A 23,129-nucleotide genomic window follows, 5' to 3' on the forward strand; every position below is an offset into this window, starting at 1 on the left:
AAAAAGAATACGTAAGCGTGTGTGTGTGTGGGGGGGGGTATTATATTTCTTGATTTATAAATATACCTGATGTAAAGAAAATATGTTCCCAAACTTTATGCTGCTGGAATTGACTCCTGAGAAAAAAAAACAAGATTATTCATCCCATTGTTAAAGCAGGAATTTAACCTGCTTTCCCTCCCAGGGGTGTTGTCCTTTGAAAGGGACACAAGAGAATGAACAGGGGCTGATCTGCCAGTGTTGACAGGTCATATGAAGAACCCACAAAGCAGGGAAGGGGGCCCAGAGTGATGGCGGTGGGGGCAGGAATGCTGTCTTAAAAAGGGTGGTCAGGGTAGACCTCGCTCATAAAAGAGCTGAAGGAAGTGATGGGGTAGCTCTGGAAATCTAGGGAAGAGGAGTCCAGTAACAGAGCTGGAAGTGCAAAGGTCATTGAGGCAGAAGTGGGCTTGGGCTGCTGGAAGAACAGCAAAGAGCAGTGTGACTGCAGTAGTGGGGAGTAAGATACAGGGGTGGGTGGGAGCAGGCATGGGGCATAGCAGGCTACTGAAAAAGCTGTGGCTCTGACGTCAAGTGAGACGGGAGTCACGGTCGGGTTTGAGCAGAGGAGAGATGGGATCAGACAGTATAAAGAGATCTCTCTGGCTGCTTGTGGAGAACAGACTGTACCAGGCAAGGAAGGAAGCAGTGTCAACCTCTTTGTTACAAAAATCCAGGCAGGGGATGGTGGTGGTGGCTCAGTCCAGTTTGGTATTTCAGGGGTTGGGTTCAGGATCAGTTCTGAAGATTGAGCTGGTGGCTTGGACGTAGGGTGTGGGAGGAGAGAAGTCAGGGATGACTCCCAGGTTTCTTTCTTTTTTTAAACTTTATATATATATTTTAAATTTACTTATTTGGCTGTGCTGGGTCTTATTTGAGGCAGGCAGGATCTTCAATCTTCACTGTGGCACGTGGGATCTAGCTCCCGACCAGTGATCAAACTGGGGCCCCCTCCATTGGGAGCTTAGAGTCTTAGCCACTAGACCACCACGGTAGCCCTGAGTCTCAGGTTTCTGGCTGATGGTGTGTTTTCAAGATGGGGGTGAGGATTCGCTCCCAGGCCTTGGGGTTGCTGAGGGGTACTAAGTGCTGTCTCCGTGATGTCATTGGCTGTGGAGAGAGGCATAAAGTTAATCAGGTCCTTACATCTCTGCTCCTTGGTTTTTAAGCCTTCAGAGCTAATCCTCCTCCCTCCTCCTGAGCTGGGGTGAAGATCAAGCCCAGAGGAGCTTTGAAAGGGCTGCATGAAGAGGTTTCAAGCTGTCAGGTTGTGACACCCATAATTTCACCCCAAAGCCAGGTAGGATGATGCCCAGAAACCCACAGTGGCCTGGGGCGGGGGTGGGGGCTCAGAGTGCTACCCCCAGCAGAGTGGAGGTGATAGGCTCTCCAGAAACACTGTCTTTCCCTCCCCTGCCCTCCTGTCCTGGGGTCTAATGCCCCACCTGCTCTCGAGCTGCAAGATTGATTTTGCTTTCAGGGTTGTTACTGTTATTATTATCCACTTAAACAACTTCATAGGAAAAGAAAAGGAATCCAATGACTATCAAACATGAGCCATTCATTCTAAATTCCCTGCCCATACCTGTCAATATATTTTTACATAGCAGTAAACAGCGGTCCACTCTGCACTCTCGATGACTTTATCTCCTGCACACGTCTCCTGGTATTGACTGAACCCTCAGACCTGTCAGCTTAATGGCCACAGGGCACCCCCTGCATCGATGTGCTGGAGTTTGGTCACTGTTTCTCCAGTGCTGGGCATTTGGGCAGGTGCCAATTTCTTCTTCTTCTAAAGAGCTCTGCCGTGAATATCCTTATGTGAATTACTTTTTCCTTTTAAATTATTTCCTTGGGGCCTATTCCCCCAAGTGAGATTGTCTAGTAGGTCATAAGATAGGAACAGTTTTATGATTCTCCTTTTGCACTGCCAGGCTGTCTTACAAAAAGTTTGAGCTGGGCTTGTGCAGAGGCCAGCCATAGTGGATTTTATCATTTTAATTTATTTTCACTGGTGTCATAGGTGCATTATGGCCTGCTTCTTTGGGTCTTTTCAATACCTAATAATAATAAGACCTGATCTGCACAGAACTTTACAGTTTACATGGCACTTGCTGGTATGTCATCTCACTTAATAAGACACGATGCGTCTAATAGTATTGGCTTCTGTTTTATATGGTGAATTGGGGGATTTAGTCATGCCAAGTGCTGGAGAGGAGCTTTCAGTCTACCCTTGCAGGTTGGGTTGGAAAGAACTCATGCCCACTCGCCACCATCCCATCCTTTCTGAGCATCCAGGGCCTCAGATGCCAACTTCAGCCTCCGTCCACTGCCTCAAGCCCCCTTGTCTCCCTCAGCTCCCACAGCCAAGCCTGTGTCAGGCTGCAAACTGTGCCCTGTGCTTCAGACTTGGGTCTCAGCTCACGGGGTGGGAGGAAGCCATTGGGCTTTTTGGGTCAGAGGGGGCTTTGGGGGTTCTTTGCTCTAGCAGAGCTGCCGCTCCCTCCACACCCTGACCCAGGGGTGGCCCAGGCTCTGCATTCTGGTTTGGGAGCCTGGACCTGGCAGTGTGTCTCTGGTCCCACCAAGGATGTGCTGGTCCAGGATGTGTCCCTAGTGCTGGTCACAGGAATGCTGGAGCCCTGGTGACTGAGCCTCAGGCTCCAATGAACAGGGTCCCCCAGGGGCCTGTCAGGCTCCACGACTGAAGGTGCAGCTCTCAGACTAGGGGGACCTTCTGATGGTGGACACACTCCGAGGTATGAGTATACAGGCGTAGTTTCTCCCTGGCATGTAGAACCTTCCCAGACCAGGGATCGAACCCATGTCCTCTGCATTGGCAGGCGGATTTTTAACCCTGAGCCACCAGGAAAGTCCTCAGTCCACACTGATATTCTGGTCTGTCAGGATTATGGCTCTTGGCATCCCCCCAAAGTAGGCCTCTTCATTCAGTTTTACATTTTCCTCTTGCAGGCCCTTGGAACAGGGTCCCAGGCCCTATGATCAAATGGAAAGGGAACTGAAATTTATTGAGCAGTTACTAGATACCGGTGGTTATGCTCTGTATCCACATTGTCTTGTTTAATCCTCACAACCTAGAAGTTACTTCTGCCAGCGCTGAGATATAGCATTATCCCCATTTTGCAGATGAAGGGACTGAGGCTTGGAGAAGTTAAATAACTTGCCCAAGGCTGTCTGTGGACAGCCCCCCAGACTTGCACTTACAGCCTCGGCTCAAGCAACGCCTGACTTGTAGCGACGCCTTGCTGCCCTCTCTTCCCCGAGTGTCCTGCCTACCCTGGTTAGAACTGCTCTGTGTGCTGTGCCCTGTTAACTCTCTTCAGTTGTGTCCAGCTCTGTGCGACCCCATGGACTGTAGCCCGCCAGGCTCTTCTGTCCATGGGATTTCCCAGGCAACAATACTGGAGTGTGTTGCCATGCCCTCCTCCAGGGGATCTTCCTGACCCAGGGATTGAACCCACATCTCTTACATCTCCTGCACTGGCAGGTGGGTTCTTTACCAGTAGCACCACCTGGGAAGCCCAGAACTGCCCTAGGGCGCCTCGTTGTTGAGAATTGATCTCCCTCTCCACAAGAGAACGTCTTTTTATAATTCCCCCAGGGACCTCAGAGCCCTCACTTAGAGGGCTTTCCCAGTGGCCTGTCCTGACATTCCAGAGTTCATTAGTCTTGTGCAGACTAGACTTCCACTGATACCCAGTGAAGATTCTGAGCAGAGCCCGGCACTCTCAAAACCTTTGTGCCTTCTGATGGAGCCAGGATGTAGGTGCAGTGGTCCCAGACCTTCCAAGGGATGGGGGTGTGGCTGGACTGCCCACCACTTTCAGCAGAGGAGGGTTGTCAGGAGTGCCAGGCTCTGCCAGAAGCAGCAAGCTCTGCAGACAGCATCAGGTCTTGAAAACAGAACTAGGCCTATGCATCATAGCGGACTCTGCAAGCCATACCAGGCCCTGCCTCTGACTATGAGAGCAGCGCTTGTCTTCACGCTCCGTCGTGGTGATAGGCTGGCAGTCTGTGCCCTGATCTTTCAGCTGTGGCTGCTTTCCACGCTCAGTGACGGTGCTCTTGGACCCAGAGGTCAGAGATATGTACAGTTGGGTTGGGGAGGGATTTTTGCAGTCAACGGGGAGGTCGGCTGAACGTGGATTTGGTTTTGATAAGCAAAAAAGCCCAGTTGCTGAGAGCGGACTTTAATAGAGTCTGTCGCAAGGGGAGGGCAGAGGTTCTTCGGGGAGGGAACTGCGCCTGATTGGCTCTGCATCCCAGAGCTGAGGGCAGGACAATAGGTGCTCAGGAAATGTTACAGAAGGGATCCAGGAATCAATGCAGATGAACAGGCAATGTGTGTGTGTTTGAAGGGTTGGGAGGCCAGGGAGCAAGAAGGAAGATGGAGAGGAAAGCATCCTGGACTGATGTCTAATGCCCTGGGGGAGTGACCAGCAGTGGATAGGGCCGGGGAGATGATGCTTCCCTTCAAGATGACAGGCACTAAGGTGAGGCCAGAGGAGATGGTACTGCTTCAGACTGGTTTTCCCAGCATGGAATTGGAGCCTCCTCAGACCCCAACACTCCTGAGAAACCAGCTGGCCTGCTCCCAGGCCCGTGGCCCAGAGGCCAGGCTTTGGCCGGCTCTGCATACAGGTCTGTGCAGAGGGCAGGGTGAACCCTCACTGGGGAGTGCACAGAGCACAGGTTAATTTCCCGGAGAGGTCCTTGTTCGATGGCCCGTGGTCCACGGGAGAGGTGCGCGGCATCATGTAGAGCATCACAAGGCCCAGGCGGCGCCAGCCAAGTGCCTACCCTGAGAGCCTTATTTCAGACCCCGGCCGCCATTCTCTAAGCAGCTAATTAAAAGGGAAAAGCCTGTTAATATTTCAGCACTGTTAACTCTGCTAAATTATTAAGTGTCCATTTGCATTATGTACAAAAAGGGATCGATAAACATGTGGGTACCAGGAGCTGGGAGGATGAGGGAGGAAGAGTTTCTAAGCATGCGCCCTGGGACAAGCCCAACCGGTGACCTGGAGACTCTGTCCTATGCCTGGAGACTGTCCTCAGCTCTGTGTCAGGCACTTAGAAACTGGAGATGCGGAGGGCTTAGCACAAATGTCAGAGAGTCAGATGAACTCCAAACCAGCAGGGTGCCCTTGGGCAAGTTACTTGCCCTTGCTAAGCCTCAGCTTCCTCATCTGATTAGTGGGAACAATAATAGGCTTGTTATGAGCAGTAAACAATAGATATAAAACACTCAGTACAGCGCTGGCCCAGAGTAACTTATTATGTATATGTTATGATGTTATTGTTATACGATGATGATGGGGGACACCTGAGACATAACCCCAGCCCACAGCAGTGCTTCCCTCCATGCTTCCTGTCGGCCTCTCAGCAGGCTTTTATCGCAGCTCTTCTTGACTATCCACTTCCCCAGTTCAGGATCTGGGTGTTGTAGCTCTCACCAGCACCCAGCTCAGCACCTCACACTTATGAGGGTTTGTTGAATGACGATCTGATAGAAGGCAGGACCAGAGCACAGATTCTATTTCCGTATCGCCTGGCCTGGAACACTTGGTGATGCTTCTGAGAAGTGGTTAGGGTGCTGGTACTTGGCCTGCCAGCCAGTAACTGGGGCAGATGGAACCAGCTTCAGGTGGGGGAGTCTGTGGCCCCCACTTCTTTTCTCTCCTTGTCCTCTCCTGACTCTGCTCTGTTTAGAAGTTTCCTTCAGCCTGCAGACATGCTCCCCATGAAAATCAGGAGTGGGGAGCAGGACACCAGCTCCCACTCGGTCATGATTAACCTTTTAAAATTTAGGATGGGCAAGTTCATTTGTATATATATATATTTTTTTTTTTTTTTTTCAGATTCCACATTTAAGGGATGTCATATGATATTTTTCCTTCTCTGACTTACTCCACTCAGTAGAAAATGAACTTCTGGTTGCCAGGGGGAAAGGGATAGTTAGGGACTTTGAGAAGATCGTGTACACACTGCTATATTTAAAATGGGTAAATATTTTTTATTTACACAGAGACCTATTGTGTAGCACATGGGACCCTGCTCAACATTATGTGCCAGCCTGGATGGGAGGGGGGTTTGGGGGAGAATGGATACATGTATACGTATGGCTGAGTCCCTTCACTATTCACCTGAAACTGTTAACACAACACTGTTAATCAGCTATACCCAATACAAAATAAAAAGTTTAAAGTTTGGGAAGAATGCTGTTGCTGCTGCTGCTAAGTCGCTTCAGTCGTGTCCAACTCTGTGCGACCCCAGAGATGGCAGCCCACCAGGCTCCCCCGTCCTTGGGATTCTCCAGGCAAGAACACTGGAGTGGGTTGCCATTTCCTTCTCCAATGCATGAAAGTGAAAAGTGAAAGTGAAGTCTCTGTCGTGTCCGACCCCTAGCGACCCCATGGACTGCAGCCTACTAGGCTCTTCCGTCCATGGGATTTTCCAGGCAAGAGTACTGGAGTGGGTTGCCATTGCCTTCTCTGAAGAATAAATAAATAAACTTTAGGATGAAGAGGAAAGCTGAAGGAAAGCGATGGATGGGGCTTTTAATCAAGGAGTTTCATTTCCACTGCTGTCTGTCAGCCTTGTTTGGCCCCCCATCCTACTGTTGACTCCTCCTGCACTTGGCCAGCATTTGCCCCCCCACCCCACCCCACCCCCGACCCCCTTGGCTAACATCCAGGGAGAAAATTCTCCCATGGGGGATGGGGATCTTTGATGAAATTCCCCTTCCAGGTTGCAGTGAGAATTCTCTTCAGGAGCCCAGGGGTCAAGTTGGAATTTGCCTTAAAATGAGTCCTTGAGAATTGGTGGCTTCCTCGCTGGGAATCCTGGTGCTGGCAGTCCCTACCACACCTGTGACTCGGGGTGTATGCTTTTGGAGGAAGGAAGGAGTGAGCTGGAAGCACCTGCCAGGGACTTGCCATTTCTGCTCAGCGGTCCTCCTTAGCATGACAGCCCTCATGCTACTTGGCTCTTCTCAGCCAAGGGCCTGGGGAGGGGCATGTTCCTTGACTCCGTAGCCATTATACTCTGTGAAGAAAGGGCTTTATGGTCAAATGGCACTGGAATAAACCAAGTTATGTGGATGTGTTTGCATGCGTGCCTGCGTGCTCAGTCACTTCAGTTGGGTCCGATTTGGCGACCCTGTGGACCGTAGCCCGCCAGCCTCCTCTGTCCATGGGATTCTCCAGGCAAGAATACTGGGGTGGGTTGTTACGCCCTCCTCTGGGGGATCTTCCAGACTCAGGAATCGAACCCGCGTCTCCTGCAGTTCCTGCGTTGCAGGCAGGTTCTTTACACTGAGCCACTGTGTTTATTGCAGGCCTTTTCAGAGCCTTTAAGAGTATGCTCTTTTGTGCTGTGACTCAGAGGGAGAGAGAAGGTACAACATCCTTATCTGGCGATGGGCTCTTGTGTGGCACCCAGGTTAGGAAACACTGTTTTTTCTTTTCCTGGGGGTATTTGTTGATAAAGCTTAGAAAAGTGAAATATTGTAGCAAAAGTCTCCTGGACCAAAAGTGGGGAAATAGTTCCAAAATCCTGTCCTAGTTTCTATCCACCAACGTGGCACCAGAGAGAAACAAATCCAGCAGTACCTCTGAAATTCCCAGGGAGTTTGTTACAAATATGGACTCTGAAGAGTCAGGCTGGTGGTTCTGCACAGGGCCTGGGAATCTGCATTGCAAAGGGCTCGCCACCAGTCCCCTACAGGGTGACACACGGGAGGGGGCAGGGGAGTCCATGGAGGGCAGAGAACTGAGTTCCAGGCTAGCAGACAGAAAGCCTGGGTTTGAGCCCCAGCTCTGCTAGTGCCTGTGACCCTGAGTGGAAAGAGTGCTCCCTTCTCCATGCCTCAGTGCTTCCATGCTTCGCTACCTCTCCATGCTTCGCTACCAAAGGAGGCTAAATAGGACTTTAGAAATAATGCCCTTTCTGGCTCTTAGAAATAAGGCCAGGAGCCTGTAAATATACAGTGGACCCCAGGAATGTATCAGGCCTCACCATCTGTGGTAGATAAGACAGCATCCTTTCATGCAAAGCCCTTGCAGGCCCTGGGGAGATGGCGTTTTGAGAGGAGTGCAGATCATGTACAGAATAATAACACTGGCTGGCGTGCTTGGGGGCTTACTGTGAACCAAACAGTTTTAAACACTTCAGCTATATTTACTTACTTATTCCTTTCCACAACAACCCCATTTTACAAATGAGAAAACTAAGGCTTGGATAACTTGCTGAAAGTCTTAACTTTTGAAAGTTGAGTGTATAAAAGGGCTCCATCCCGCCCCTCTGGTTTTCTGACCCCTCTAAAGTCCTTCACAGCCCTCAACATGAATTTGGAACAAATTCGTGAGACATCCCTAACAGTTTAGTGTCTGCTTCGAGTCCCTCCACCCCTGGGATATAGTGTGGGCCACAGAGGCTGGTCTCCTGTCCCCATCTCTTGGTCCCCTTTAATCATCTCAAGAGCTGTCACTTCTTGACAGAACATATACTGTTTGGGATTTCCCTGGTGGTCCAGTGGCTAAGGCTCTGCACCCCCAGTGCAGGGGCCCCAGGTTTGATCCCTGGTCAGGGAACTAGAAGTCACATGCCGCTACCAAGAGTTCACATGCTCCAGCTAAAGATCCCGGATGCCACAGCAAGGATCGAAGATCCCGAGTGCTGCAACTAGGAGGAGTTGCACTCAAAAAAAAAAAAAAAGAAAGAAACACATACTGTTTGGCCAGGTGTTTTACATACATTGTATTTAAGCCTCACACTAGCCCTGGGAGAAGGCATTATTGTTCGCATCTCTTGCTCCTGAGACTGAGGCTCAGAGAGGTGAAGTAACTCGCCCGGTGTCACCCAGCTAGAGGGTAGCAGAGCCAGAAATGAGCCCCAGATTGTCTGCTCTTTCCATGTCTCTCCAGCAGACCCCTCCTCCGCCCAGTTTCTTTTGTCACGACCCCCCCCCCCCCCGCCCCCCGGCCCCCCCTCCAGGGTCGTCCTAGCAATAACCACACTCTGAAACCATCCTGTTCACTTCTGTTTCCTTCTTTGCCGTCCGTCTCCCCAAGAGTGCTCTTTCAGAGCTGGTCCTCGTTTGCTTTTCGTGACAGTCTCTTGAGCATCCAGCGCCACGGCCGGCTGGGAGCATTTGCCGTTCGATAGACTGAATGAGGGGATTATGTCGCAGTGCCTTTTGACTCAGGCCCCGGCCTGGCTGCCTTTGGAATGAGAAGATGCTGTTTGCTGGCAGTGCCTCCCAGGCGTGGGTGGAGTGAGAGGCTGAGACTCAGTGGGACACAACCCTTTTTGGGGGGATTGTAACTTGGTGGGATCTCTGTTGGTTTAGGGTCAGAAACATAGTTCTAGCCATCCTGGGGGTAAGTGGAGTTGGGGAGGCTGACTCATGTTAATGAAACAGTGGGGGTGATGAGCAAATTGGAATGCCTAGGCCAAGGGGGCTATGTATGTGTGCATGTAAGTCGCTTCAGCCGTGTCCTATGCTTTGTGACCCCATAGACTATAGCCCGCCAAGTTCCTCTGCCCATGGGATTGTCCAGGCAAGAATACTGGGGTGGGTTGTCATTTCCTCCTCCAGGGGATCTTCCCGACCCAGGGATGGAACCCGTGTCTCTGATGTCTCCTGCATTGGCATTTGATTCTTTACCACGAGCACCACCTGGGAAGCCCAAGGGGTCCTGGGTGCCTTGCAACTAGCCAGCACTTGCTCCAGAAGGAACATCTACACTGGGAAGAAGTCGGTCATGGGAAGCGGCTCAACAAGAAGGACTTGAAATAAAGGGAGAGGGTGATTGAGGAAACTGGATAACCTCAGTGGACAATGTCATCAAAGGGAGGTGGGTGGATGCTCTTTCTTTATCTAATAAAAGTGATATAGTAAAATCTTAAGCAAATACCTTGGTGCCTTTTTACATGTGCATCCACCCTTATAACAACCACTCAGATTAGGACTATGAATATTCCTATCTCATTAGATGGGATTCCATCTCCTCCCCAGAAGCTTCTCTTGTACCTTCTTAGTAAATAATCCCTCACCTCCACCCAAGGGCAACCATGGCTTAGACCTCTGTTACTATAAGACTGTTTTTTTTTTAGTTCTGAATTTCAAATATATGAAACCTACACTGTTTCCTCTTTTATGTCTGAGTTCTTCTCACTCAAATTGTGCTGTGAGAGTCAACAGCATTGTTGTGTCTATCCATAGTTCTTTTTTCACTTCTGTGTAATATTCCATTGTATGAATATGTGAGAATTAACTTACCCTTGTTGCTCTTGATGGACACGGGGATTGTTTCTTGTTTTTAGTTGTAATGAATAAACCTGTTGTGAATATTCTTGGACCTATTGTTTGGTTGTCATAGGCACTAATTCCTATTGGGTACATACCCAGAAATGGGATCCTGTGTCATGGGGTATATACTTGTTTAACCTGACTTTTGTTTGTTCAGTTGCTCTGTTGTATCTGACTCGTTGCAACAGCATGAATGGCAGCACACCAGGCTTCCCTGCCCTTCACTATCTCCCAAAGTTTGCTCAAACTCATGTCACTGAGTTGGTGATGCCATCCAACCATCTCATCCTCTGTCACTCCCTTCTCCTCTTACCCTTAGTCTTTCCCAGCATCAGGGTCTTTTGCAATGAGTTGGCTCTTTGTATCAGGTGGCCAAAGTATTGGAGCTTCAGCTTCCACAGCAGTCTTTAGCCTGTGTAGGTGCTGCCAAAATCTCCTCCAAAGAGGTTCTATCATTTGAGAGTTGGATAGTCTTAGTGGTTAATATCATTAAAGGAAGTTGGGTAATCTTAATGATGTTATCATCCATGATGCCAGCTCATAGCCCCATGGCCAGTGAGGAAGCGAACCTGTCAGGTGGTCAGAAGCCTTGTGTCTGCGGGTCAGGCTCCGTCTTTCCCATCTTGTGCTGTCCAGGCCCTGTGAGAAAGTTCAGCTGTCTAACTCACTTTCAGAATTCCTTATCAGGCACCAAAGCATCTGTCATTACAACACAGCCTGGCTATGGGCAAGCCATGCTGTCCAAAATTATAGCTTAGCTTCCACTGTAGCCTGTTAAATCAATGTCTTCCTTGTTGAGAGGCACCCCAGGCCTCTTGCAGACATCCAGGCAGCCTCTGGTCTTACCAGCAACTGGCACACGCATTGTACGTTGGTGGTTGTTTCCTGATGAGATTTCCTGAGGACCTTGGCCACAGGTGCCTATCTCTTCCAATGCATTTCCATTTCAGGGGTGACAGTTTCAGACTTGTTCCCCAGATTCCAGGGTGCACCTTGCACAGGGACTACGTGCTATTGATCAAATTCATAGAAAGTATGAATTGAAAAAAGATATCAGAAGTTATCTAGCACACACACCTCCTACAGGTGGGGAAACTGAGGTCCTTGAGGTCTGACTTGCCCCAGGCCACACAGCTTGTCTCCTGACCACTAGCCTAGGTTCATTGCTCCAGGGCAGCCAGACTGGACACTCAGACTCTAGGTTGGTGGCAGCTGCCACTGTTTGCAGAACCTGCTGCTGTTTGCAGAGACTCTCGTGGCTAAACCCAACCTACGTCACTCCCAATGGTTGCGCACCTGCCTCCCCGCCCCCACCCTCCACTAGCTTCTTGACCTATGGCCAGGCTGCCTCTGTGGACCTGTCTCTGTCATTAGTTCATGACTGTCCTGTCACGGTTGGAGAGACTCTGTTAATTAAGGTAAAACTTGTGACAACATTAAGAACACATCGGAGTTCTGCTAAGCACTTCTCATTTATCCTGTGTTATCATCACTCCTGAGGGCTTCCCTGCTGAAGCTAGTGGTAAAGAACCCAGCTGCTAGTGCAGGAGATGTAAGAGATGTGGGTTTGATCCCTGGGTCAGGAAGATTCCCTGGAGGAGGACATGGCAACCCACTCCAGTATTCTTGCTTGGAGAATTCCATGGGCAGAGGAGCCTGGCTGCAGTCCATAGGGTCGCAAAGAGTCAGACATGACTGAGGCGACTTAGCATGCACGTACCATCACTTCCACCCTTGTGAGCTGTCAGGGTTGGTAGCATTCTCTCATCTAAGAGATGAGAAAATGAAGGTCCAGAGGTCACTAGTGTTTTACCCTGGGTAATATGGAATATTAGACTGCCCTGTCAACCTACAGGAAGACCCCTATTCCTTGAGGACTGGTTCAAAAGCTACCTCTTCCACAGTCTTCTGTGATTCTTCCTCCAGCAGTGATGTCTTTCCCCCCTGACCTCCTAGGGCTTTCCTTACCTCTTTTACAATGCTTAACACCTTCACCATTGAATATTCCGATACATTCATTCATTCAGTGTTCACTGAGACCTGCTGTATTCAAGGCTGGGGATACCAATGTAAGCTCATGGTTGGGTAGGCAGAAAGATGAGAATCCTGAGTTTGATAGTCACACAGACAGATGCTTTGTTGCTGTGCTGGAAAAGTGATGGATGCCAAAGTGGGGAGGATGTAAGCCAATCATGGAATGCTTGCTGGAGGACGTTACACATTGTATGAACAGGTTTTATCTCCCTGCACCTCTTTAGGGCAAGGACTCAAGTTTTCACCCTTTGTGTCCCTCGTACCCTGGATCAGCTCTCCTACCTCCACCTCATCCACCCTTATCTGTGAGCAGACATGTTTGAACTTGAGGTCTTGCCCTCTTTCCCAGAGCCCAAGTACTGGTGGGCTGGGGGCTGGTTTGCTTTCAGGACAGTGGGGTTAAGACACCGAAGGAAGGCTGCGACCTTCCCTGGTTCCATCATTTTCCCTTTGGTCCCCCAGCCATATCTGAGCTTGGTCCCCCAGCCTTGGCCAGACCCCAGCCCCCAGGCACTGTGAGAGGGTCAAGGAGGGCATGTAGTCTTATGAGAATTTCCAGGTCCCCCAGTGAAGACTTCTGTTCCTTGGAGGGGAGGCTGGTACAGGTTCCGTGAGCAATGAACAGTAGCAGGCCTTTGGGTGAGGGGAGTGATGTGTGGTATGTGGGGCTGGGGGATATCTTGGTCAGGTTCACTAAAAGTTGAGCCTGGAGTGGTTGGTGGGAGTGAGTTCAGGCAAGTGATTTGCTGAGAAAGTGCTCCCAGGACAAACTGAAAGGGGACGAGGGAAGCAGCTGGGTGACATTGTGGTTTAGTTGACTTAGTCTCAGCCAGTTCCCGGGGTGGGGGAAGAAGGGCTCTGGAACGTGAACGGAACCATAGTCACCCCTCTTAAGGCAACATGGCTGGGCCTTTGCATCATGTCCATCAGGTCACTGGTGTGTGTATGTGTGTGGGGGGTACCAGTGGGCAAGGGGTGACTTCCTAGGCATGTTTGGTCCAGGCAGTGCTCACTGTCTGAAGGCAATTCCTTGGGGCAGGTGAGCTCTGCGTGTCTCACAGCTGACACCAAAGCTGGGAATGGAGGTACCTGCCAGATGTGGAGAGCAGCCTCCACGACTGGGGTCTAAGACATGATGCTCACTGAGTGATAACCAATTTGCACAGATTACCAAGCCTCCTCACAATCCTTGGCTCATTGAAAAGCACCTCTCTCTCTCTTTTAAAAAATATTTTTATTTATTTTTTGACTGCACCGGGTCTTAGTTGCAGCACACGGGATCTTCCATCTTCGTTGCAGCACGTGGACTCTTAGCTGTGGCATGGGGGATCAAACCCCAGTCCCCTGCATTGGGAGCATGGATTCTTAGCCACTGGACCACCAGGGAAGCCCCAAAGAGCACAGATCTCTTGCAAGAGCAGTGGGATGGGGAGGAATTGCCCCTTTCCTGAGTCCTTGACCCTTCTGGTTCTGGCCTAGGGGCCCCAGGAGGAGCTCAACGGGATGAGGCCTCTGAGGGATATGCTGGTGAGTTCTGGGTGACACACTCAGGAGGGAGCCTTAGACCTTCTCTGGCCTCCGAGCCTCCTGTCTAAACCTCCCCATCTCCCGCCAGCTCCAGCCCAGGCTCAGATCGTGCACGCGGGCCAGGCGTGTGTGGTGAAAGAGGACAACATCAGCGAGCGCGTCTACACCATCCGGGAGGGGGACACCCTTGTGCTGCAGTGCCTCGTCACTGGGCACCCTCGGCCCCAGGTAAGCCCCCGCCCTGGCTTGTGGGTATCCCCGTGCCCTCGCCTGCTCACTCCCTGCCCCACTCCAGGATCAGAAGAGGCAGTGGGACCTGAGACTGGAGGCAGATGGTAGCAGGCCAGCAGAAGACAGGAGCCTGGGGCTGGGGAAATGGCTGGAAAATAGACTCTGTGGGGAAGGGCTAGACTGTGGGCTTATTCGCCTGGAAACACTGACAACTGAATGTCAGCTCCATCCCACTCCATGCCCTGTGCCTGCTGAGAGAACGCTCCTGCAGATAAACCTTCAGCCACTGTGAAGTGAGACCATGAGCCAAGCACCGTGCTAGGTGCTTTCTCCAGTGTTTCCTCCTTGAAGCCTCACAGCCAGCCTGAGGAAGGCATTAGGGCCTCCATTGTAAGCTGAGGAAATCGAGGATCAGAGAGGTTGGGTAAACTCCCAAGGTCACCCAGCACTTGTGAGGGCAGAAGCAGAATTTGAATTCAGAACCAGCGTTCTCTATGGCTTAGCACACTTCCTCTTTCAGAAGGGGGACCCAGGAGTTACCAACAACATATAACACGATTGCAAACAAACAACAACAACAAGCAAACAAAAAAACACATAACCACTACTTCAGGAGGTTTCCAGTATGCAAACCCCACAGAAGATGGGTATCTGGAAAAGCCAGGTGTGAATTTTGTCCCAGACCCACTGTATGTTTCAGGCAGGAAGTGTTGGCTGGTTATCACTGAGAGCTGGCAGGAAGAGGTAGGAGGATGGGCTGAAGGGACGGGTGGAATTTGCTGGTGAGCTGCTGTGACCTTTAAAAGCAGCAGAAAAGGTTTTGGTTGGCTCCTAGGAAGCACAGTGATTGCAAAGTTCTTTTTTGGAGGGGGGATAATATTGGGAACAGGGACAGCTTTAGTAGGTTTGACCTTAAGACAAGCAGATGGACAAGAAATGCCCAAAGGTTTTAGTCTGAAACTGCAATCATCACTGCTTGCTCCTTCTTAAGGATTTGTTTGGAAGTGAAAACAATGCTGCCAGTCTTCAGGATGCTTCTTGTCTAGGTGTGACTTTAGGAGTGGTCCTCTCTAAAGCCTAACCCTAAGAGAGAGAAGGCAATGGCACCCCACTCCAGTGTTCTTGTCTGGAGAATCCCAGGGATGGGGGAGCCTGGTGGGCTGCCGTCTATGGGGTCTCACAGAGTTGGACACGACTGAAGTGACTTAGCAGCAGCAGCAGCAAACTCTCCCTAAGGCTGCACTGACCACCTGTGGGTGTCCCCCTTGTGCATCGCATGTAAGAGTCATTCATGGGTATGACTGTGTGTCCATACACCCATTTTATATTCCTGTTTATAGTTTCATTGTTCTTCCTGCTACCCAGGTTCAATCCCTTGGGCTCATATTTGACTCAGCCCCGTATCAGTCTCCACCTGCAGCCAGGCTCTGAGGCCTATCTTTTCATGTCTCTTGTGTGGATCTCCTTCTATTCCTCATTACCCGTTGAGGTCAGACCTTCCGTCCTGTCCCTTGGACTATGGCAGTACACTCTTCACTGGCCTCCCATTCTCCCATCCCTTCCCCCAATCCATTCCTGCACCCTGTTCCCAGAGTCATCACCCTCAGACCTGCTAGCTACATCGTATCACTCCCCTGCCCACATGGATCCCCGTTACCTACCAGACCCAGTTCAGGCTCCTAGGGGTGGAATGGAAGATCTCCCACAGCCCAGCCCCCACCTACCTGTCCTGTCTGACCTCCTACGGCCATCCTCCTCATACCCTGTCTTCGGTAAACCTGTCCAGAAATACCCTGTTCACTCTTGCTGTAGCCACTGCTCACCTTCTCTCTCTCTCTTTTTTTGACTACACCATGTGGCTTATGGGATCTTAGTTCCCTGACCAGAGATCCAACCTGTGCCCCTGTACTGGAAGCATGGAGTCTTAACCACTAGGCTGCCAGGGAAGCCCCTAGCCGCCGCTCTTTACCTCTTCTGAAATGCCTTCCAGTGCCTTTTTTGCTCATTTCCTTGCAATAAATATTGAGCACCTGCTATGTGCTAAGTACTATGATGGGTCCTGAGGATACAGCTCAGTTCCCACTGCCATGGGGCATCCACATTCTCGGGGTGGAGCAAGTACCATCCATCTCATGACCTGTTTTGTGGTCACATCGGGGAATGAGTGCGCCTGAATTTGCTACTCCCAACTAACAGCAAGAGAGAGGGAATGTCTACGGCCAAAAGGAAGAAGAACGCTACAGCAACGGCAGTGAGCAAAAGCTGAAAAACCTGGTCCTTGGAGGGACTTAACCACATACTCACTTGAGACAGTAGTATTAATACACACGTGGGTGGTATGAGCTGAGGGCCACAGGCTCATCTATGACTAGAGCTGGAGCTGGACCCTCTACCTAACACTGGAAGCTTAATACGAGTGATACCACCTATGAATGGGGACCAGATCTCTGCCCCACAGCCCAGAGTCACAGCAGGGAGCAGACTTTTGCTTCAGGGTGTGGGTGCAAACAGAGTCACCTTTGAGGGAATAACCCTAATCCAGTCTGTATCTTGCACTATCCAAGTGGTAAGGAAATCTTAAGCTGCGAAACATATAAAAACTGGTTTGATTAAAAAAAAAAAAAACTGGTTTGAACCTGTAAATCCTTGTATCTTGGGTGTAGGCAGCCATATAGTTACACCCCAGACAGGCATGTCAGGGCCCAAGTGGGACTTTTGAGGTAATTCCTACTGAATACAAGCCCATGGGGGTGAAATCTTAAAACATCTTAAAACACAGTGCTGGGAGAGCCAGTCCATAGACCCCAAATAATTGAACAACTCACATCTGAGAAAACAGAGATCATAGAGCAATCTGGAGGGAATCCTTAAAATAAATATGTTTAAAATGTTTAAAGAGATAATGGAAGGAATAGAATCCACAAGACAAGAGATTATAAAACCTGATCAGTTAAGGATATGGAAAAAAGCAAACAGAAATCCTAGAAGTAAAAAATGATACAGTCTTTAGAAAAATTTGGCCTCAAAGCCGTAGAAGTAGCTAAAGAAGAAACTGGTGAATTGGACGATAGATCCAAATCAGCTACAATGCAGTCTGGAGAAGACAGAGGGATGCCAAGTGTGAAAAGGAAGTTGGGAGAATGAGAAGCTATAATATAAATCAAGGCATTCTAGAAGGACTAGAGAAAACTTAGAGGCGGCAATCTTTAAAGAGATAGAGGCTGAGAGTTTTGTAGAACTGAAGAATGCTATAAATTCTTTGATGGATAAACCAGGCCCTAAGCAGTTTGTAAACAAACCCCATCTAGGTAAATCATGGTAAAACTGCAAAACGTCAAGTACAAAAAGAAAAAAAATCTTTTTCATGGTCTTGTTCTTTCTCCCAAACACCCTCTGATCAACACTTGAATGGCCTGAAGCTGCCGTAGCCCTCCCAAAGTTTTGTAACCCCTGGGTCTATCAGAGTAGAGTGCGGGTGGTGAGATGAGAGTATCAGAGACACCATCACTCCTGCCAAATTCTGCTGGTCACACCGAACATTCCCTGATACAAAGTGGGAGGGAACTACAGAAAGGTGTGACTATCAGGAGGTGGAGACCACTGGGGGCCATCCATGGTAGAGGCTGGCTACCACATAGACCTCTTTCATACATGAGAAGTCTGAAACTAGGAGATGAGTACACTACCCATGTCACTAAGCTAAAAAAATGGGATAACAAAAATTTAATCAAAGTCTTACTCTTCCAGGCACTAACTATATACTCCTTTAGTTTTCCCAATAAGCCCAGGAAGGGAGTAATATTTCCATTTTAGAGATGCAGAAAGGAAGGCAGGAGAGGTTGGGTAACTTGCCCACAAATCGATTCTCTTAACAACTGCACATTCTACCTTTATAAAAACCTCCCTCTGCTCCTGATTGCCCAGGCTCTTCACTGAGAGGTCCCACCTCCAGTGTGCATTTCTTCGAGGCTGTTTGGGTTAGCTTCCCAGGCCTGCATATAGCCCGCGTGCACTTGGGAAAAGAATTGGAGTGGGCGGGGAGCCCCCCCGCTGGGTCTGATTGTGTCCCACCTGGCTGGCCCAGGTGCGTTGGACTAAGACAGCTGGGAGCGCTTCGGACAAGTTCCAGGAGACGTCGGTGTTCAATGAGACGCTTCGCATCGAGCGCATTGCGCGCACGCAGGGTGGCCGCTACTACTGCAAGGCTGAGAACGGCGTGGGCGTACCCGCCATCAAGTCCATCCGGGTGGACGTGCAGTGTGAGTCGGGTCCCCTCTCAGTCCCCAGGGCCAGGGGCCTGCTCCTGGGGGCTTAGGCTGGAAAGAAGGAGTGGGGAGGAGGGTGGAGACGTGGCAGTTCCATGGAAAACAATGGTAGAGACTCTCTCTGCCGGGTTAGAGAAGGGCATCTTTGATGTTCCTTCGATTTGCACTACCCTGACCCATTCCCGGAAAAGGCAATGGCACCCCACTCCAGTACTCTTGCCTGGAAAATCCCATGGACGGAGGAGCCTGGTAGGCTGCAGTCCATAGGGTCACTGAGAGTCTGACACGACTTCACTTTCACTTTCACTTTTCACTTTCATGCATTGGAGAAGGAAATGGCAACCCACTCCAGTGTTCCTGCCTGGAGAATCCCAGGGACAGGGGAGCCTGGTGGGCTGCCGTCTATGGGGTCGCACAGAGTCGGATACGACTGAAGTGACTTAGCAGCAGCAGCAGCAGCAGACCTATTCCCATCATAATCAAATATGAACCTTGGACCATCCCTGTAAAGTGGTCAGGGAGGCCAGGAGAGGTTGGATTATACCCATTCCACAGAAGAAGAAATTAAGACCAAAGGCTTGTGACTTGCTCACTGCCTAGGTCTCTTGACTATGGTCCAGTGCCCTTCCCACCACACCTCATATCTCTGCTTTTGTCCCAGGGCAGCTCTAAAACTTCCCTACCACAACATTTGCAGGACCAGGCACCCCTCAGTCCTTGCTGCTGGGTGAATGAGAAGCCTCCAATCCCTGCCTGCCCTCCATGGATTTCCCTTGACCCCAGGAGGCTATCTGCCTGCTTACCACCCACCTCTGTGCCCGTTCAGGCTGACCTAGGTACCCAGAAGCTGTGGGGCCAGGCCCAGTGGTCTATCTGCCCCCATCTTAGTACCTGCAATCAACCTACCTATTAAATACACCCCCTGCCCCCCAGATGGGACCTGATAGAGTGGTGAGCAATGGAACCCCAGGCCCTCTCTTTTATCCCCTATCAGCCACCCAGGAGTCTGCCAAGCCTTGGGGCCAAGGGTCATTTCTCAAGTTATTGCAGCGGGAAGGAGCTGGCAGGCATGGCCTGATTTCCAGTCTCAGCTGATTCCTCCATCCTGTGATAGGAGGGTGAAGACAGACAGCCCCCCTGCCCCCGCCGCCCCCCAGTGCAGGTCCCTGGGGAGGGATAGCTGAAAAGCCCCCAAGTCCAGTCCCCTGTCTCTGACGAGTTGGTCAAACTTGCAGGGCTGGCAGAGCATGTGGTTCTCTGGAAGCATCCCATGAGGGTGGCTTAACTTTCCCTGAGGGCTGCCAGGGGCTCAAGGCACCCCCCGCCCCGCAACCTAGGGGTCACGCAGCGCTGACTCCACTGGGACTGTGCCCTTGCAGACCTGGACGAGCCGGTGCTGACGGTGCACCAGACAGTGAGTGACGTCCGAGGCAACTTCTACCAGGAGAAGACGGTGTTCCTGCGTTGTACAGTCAGCTCCAACCCGCCTGCTCGCTTCATCTGGAAGCGGGGCTCCGACACCCTGTCTCACAGCCAGGACAACGGGGTTGACATCTACGAGCCCCTCTACACCCAGGTCAGGATGGGCGGCAGCTGGCCTGCTCTCTTCATGGCTTACCCCACACTCTTCCTTCTGTACCCCACAAAGGAGGGGTGCAGGGGGGGCTGAGGTCTCACCACCTGGAACTCCAGGGACTGCCCTGACTCCAACAATTTTCTTCTGACATCAGAAGCAAGCATTCTGATTGGGCTTCAGACAGCCTGGGGAAGACAGAACCAAGACAGAAAGGTCAGGGAGCAGTGATGACAGGAGAGCCCTTTAAGAACATCGCCAATTAGGAAAGCATCCCCGGGGGGCAGACAAGTCATCCCCACCTGTCGCTGGCTGGCAGGGCCTTGGGAACCCATGGCAGGCACAGGAGGGGTTGGGATAAAGATGACTCACTCCCCAGGGGTCTCCTGTCATCCCAGGAGATGATGAAGCCATCCTTCAGGGGAGAGCTTTCAGAGGCGGCTTTCCTAGCTGTCAAGACTCCACACGTGGCCATGCCCTGCAGGGCCAGCCCTGTATTTGTCTGGATTGTGAGACAGAGCGGGATTCCTGCCCTACCCTTCCATTTCCTCAAATGGGGAAACTGAGGCCGGGTCCTGGCCATTGTGTACCAGGACACCCTCGGACCCATGCAAGCTCAGGGTATGGGGAGTGTGGCATCCACTCCAAGCTCAGTCCTGAATAGGAATTTGCTTTAGCCTCTGGTGCTTGGTGAATGTGGGTGAGAGCCCTGGAGACCCAAGCAGGCCCCTCACCCTAGTGGTCGCTGCCCAGGGGGAGACCAAGGTCCTGAAGCTGAAGAACCTGCGGCCCCAGGACTATGCCAGCTACAGCTGCCAGGTATCTGTACGCAATGTGTGCGGCATCCCGGACAAGGCTGTCAGCTTCCGGCTCACCAACACCACGGGTACAGACCCCCCGCCCCGCCCCTTGCCCGCCTGTGCTGCGTCCTCAACCAGGACTCCAGGCACATCACCACGAGTCTGTGCCCTCCTCCCTCCTCCCTCCTGCCTGCTCCCTCCTCCCCCACCCCCCAGAGGCCTTCTCTCCTTGCCTCTGCTCCCTCACATCTAGCTCTGCCTCAGTCCCCTGAGACCCCATTCTTGTCCTCCCAGCACCACCAGCCCTGAAGCTGTCTGTGAACGAAACTCTGGTGGTGAACCCTGGGGAGAACGTGACAGTACAGTGTCTGCTGACCGGTGGTGATCCCCTCCCCCAGCTGCAGTGGTCCCATGGGCCAGGCCCGCTGCCCCTGGGTGCCCTGGCCCAGGGTGGCACCCTCAGCATCCCTTCAGTGCAGGCCCGAGACTCTGGCTACTACAACTGCACAGCTACCAACAATGTGGGCAACCCTGCCAAGAAGACTGTCAACCTCCTGGTGCGATGTACGTGGCTTTGGGGGTGGGGGGGCATGGGGGAGGGAACTTGGGAAGCAGACAGGGTTCCTGTTGCTCAGGAACTGGAAGGGGAAAGGGGCCTGTCTTCTTTTCCTTGGTGGGAGGGAGAGGCTGAGGAAGAAGGTTCCAGGCACTTTAGTTTCCCTGCAATTCAGGTGTCTGCCCGCAGATGGCAGGACTAAAATTTGTATAAAGGTTTTTTTTTTTAAACTTTTTATTGGGGTATAGCCAATTAACAATATGATGTATAGAGTTTTATTTACAATAAAACTCTTACAATCTACATTTTCAAATATAACCTCAGCAAGTCAAGATGTGGGAAGGGCTGGTGTTGATCACTTTGAATTTTTTTAGATTGGGAAACTGAGGCTGCCTGAGGCTAAATTTGGACATTCTAGTCTCTAACAGAAATTTCCTGACTTCCTCCCTGTACAATGGTTTCTACAAGATTAATAGAATCAAAGTGAAAATAAAACACATTTGCACATGCTTCCTATGTAAATCTTTATTAGCAAAGCATTTCATTAAGTATGAAGATAATTACTAAATGTAAAAATGATTAAAACTTGGAGCACAATCTAAAGAAGTACAGATACTTTCCTAACTAGATTTCAGCCTCAGTAATGATCATTAGTTGCTTGATAAGATCTTGATTTTACTGCTTTGCTATAAGGAGAAACCTTTAAATTCTTCTGCTTGTACAGCTTTAGGTTACTGTTTTAAAATTTATTTTTAAAGATTTTTTTTTTTAAAGATCCAGGCGTGTTTCCAGCTTTGTAGCATTTGAAAGTAAAATACAGCTTTTGTCAAATTCAATTGAGAATCTTCTGATGAAATGAACACCTTTCTTTGTTCATCTCTCACTGACCAGTCTCTCCCTGATTCTCCTCACAAAAAAGAAGCTGGCACTCTATGACTTTTTACTTAATTCTGATTAAGTAGTGAGAAAGATAATAGTCAAACTGTGGTTATCTAATGATTACTTTTCCCTTTGATGGTACTTTTCCCATCAGAAGATTGTTTTTCTCCACCTGATTCCATTTGACCTTTAAAACCTGGCTTGATAAGATTGCGATTTACATCAAATACTTGTGGTCACCTCTTGGGGTGACAAACAGCCTGTTTCACTCAGCCCAGTTCTGATTTATGGGTGCTATAGAGTCCTTTCCAATGAGCACCTAATATTAAGCATTCTATTTCTTGGCATACATTAAACAATATTCAGATTTCTAAAAGAGGCCAGACCATTTTCTTTCTAAACTCTGTATTTTTATGTAATTGCATGTAAGATGATTGTATTAGTCTTTTTTTTTCTTTATGACACAAACTGTTACAAAGAACTAAACAGCATAAAAGGGCAAGTTAGAAGTCTCCCCTCAGTCCCCTTCAGTCCCACTCAGTATAACCAGTATTAAATTCCTTCCAAAATTTGAATTTTGTATATTCCAGGTTTAAAACAACAATAAATATAAAGCAGCACAGTAGCTAACAACATAGGCTCTGAGTGTGAATTCAAGGTTGGCTATTTACTTCTTTGAGCAAGTGGATTAAACTGTCTGAGCCTCAGTTCTCTCCTTTGTAAAACAGGGACAATAAAATGCCTCCCTCACAGATTGTGGGGTGGGCTAAATGAAGAAACACATTTTAGGTGCTTAGAACAGGGCTTTTCATAGTGTATGGTCAACCGTGGCTGTATTGATTACTAAAACTGACTTTTCTACAGCCAGCTTTTTTTGAACTTTTGGAAA

The 23,129-nt window shown here is 50.0% G+C and overlaps 1 protein-coding gene across 1 annotated transcript in view; it reads left to right on the forward strand.

The window, feature by feature from the left end:
• Positions 1-23,129, forward strand: part of MDGA1 (MAM domain containing glycosylphosphatidylinositol anchor 1) — a 59,485-nt gene that overhangs the window by 19,370 nt on the left and 16,986 nt on the right. The window contains exons 2-6 of the mRNA XM_040249778.1: positions 14,025-14,164; positions 18,252-18,426; positions 19,812-20,008; positions 20,759-20,891; positions 21,100-21,369. Of these exons, the coding sequence (XP_040105712.1) occupies positions 14,025-14,164; positions 18,252-18,426; positions 19,812-20,008; positions 20,759-20,891; positions 21,100-21,369 (915 nt within the window). The remainder of the gene's footprint in view (positions 1-14,024; positions 14,165-18,251; positions 18,427-19,811; positions 20,009-20,758; positions 20,892-21,099; positions 21,370-23,129) is intronic.

Source organism: Oryx dammah, unplaced genomic scaffold (genome assembly GCF_014754425.2).
Source record: "Oryx dammah isolate SB20612 unplaced genomic scaffold, SCBI_Odam_1.1 HiC_scaffold_11, whole genome shotgun sequence".
Lineage (NCBI taxonomy): Eukaryota > Metazoa > Chordata > Mammalia > Artiodactyla > Bovidae > Oryx > Oryx dammah.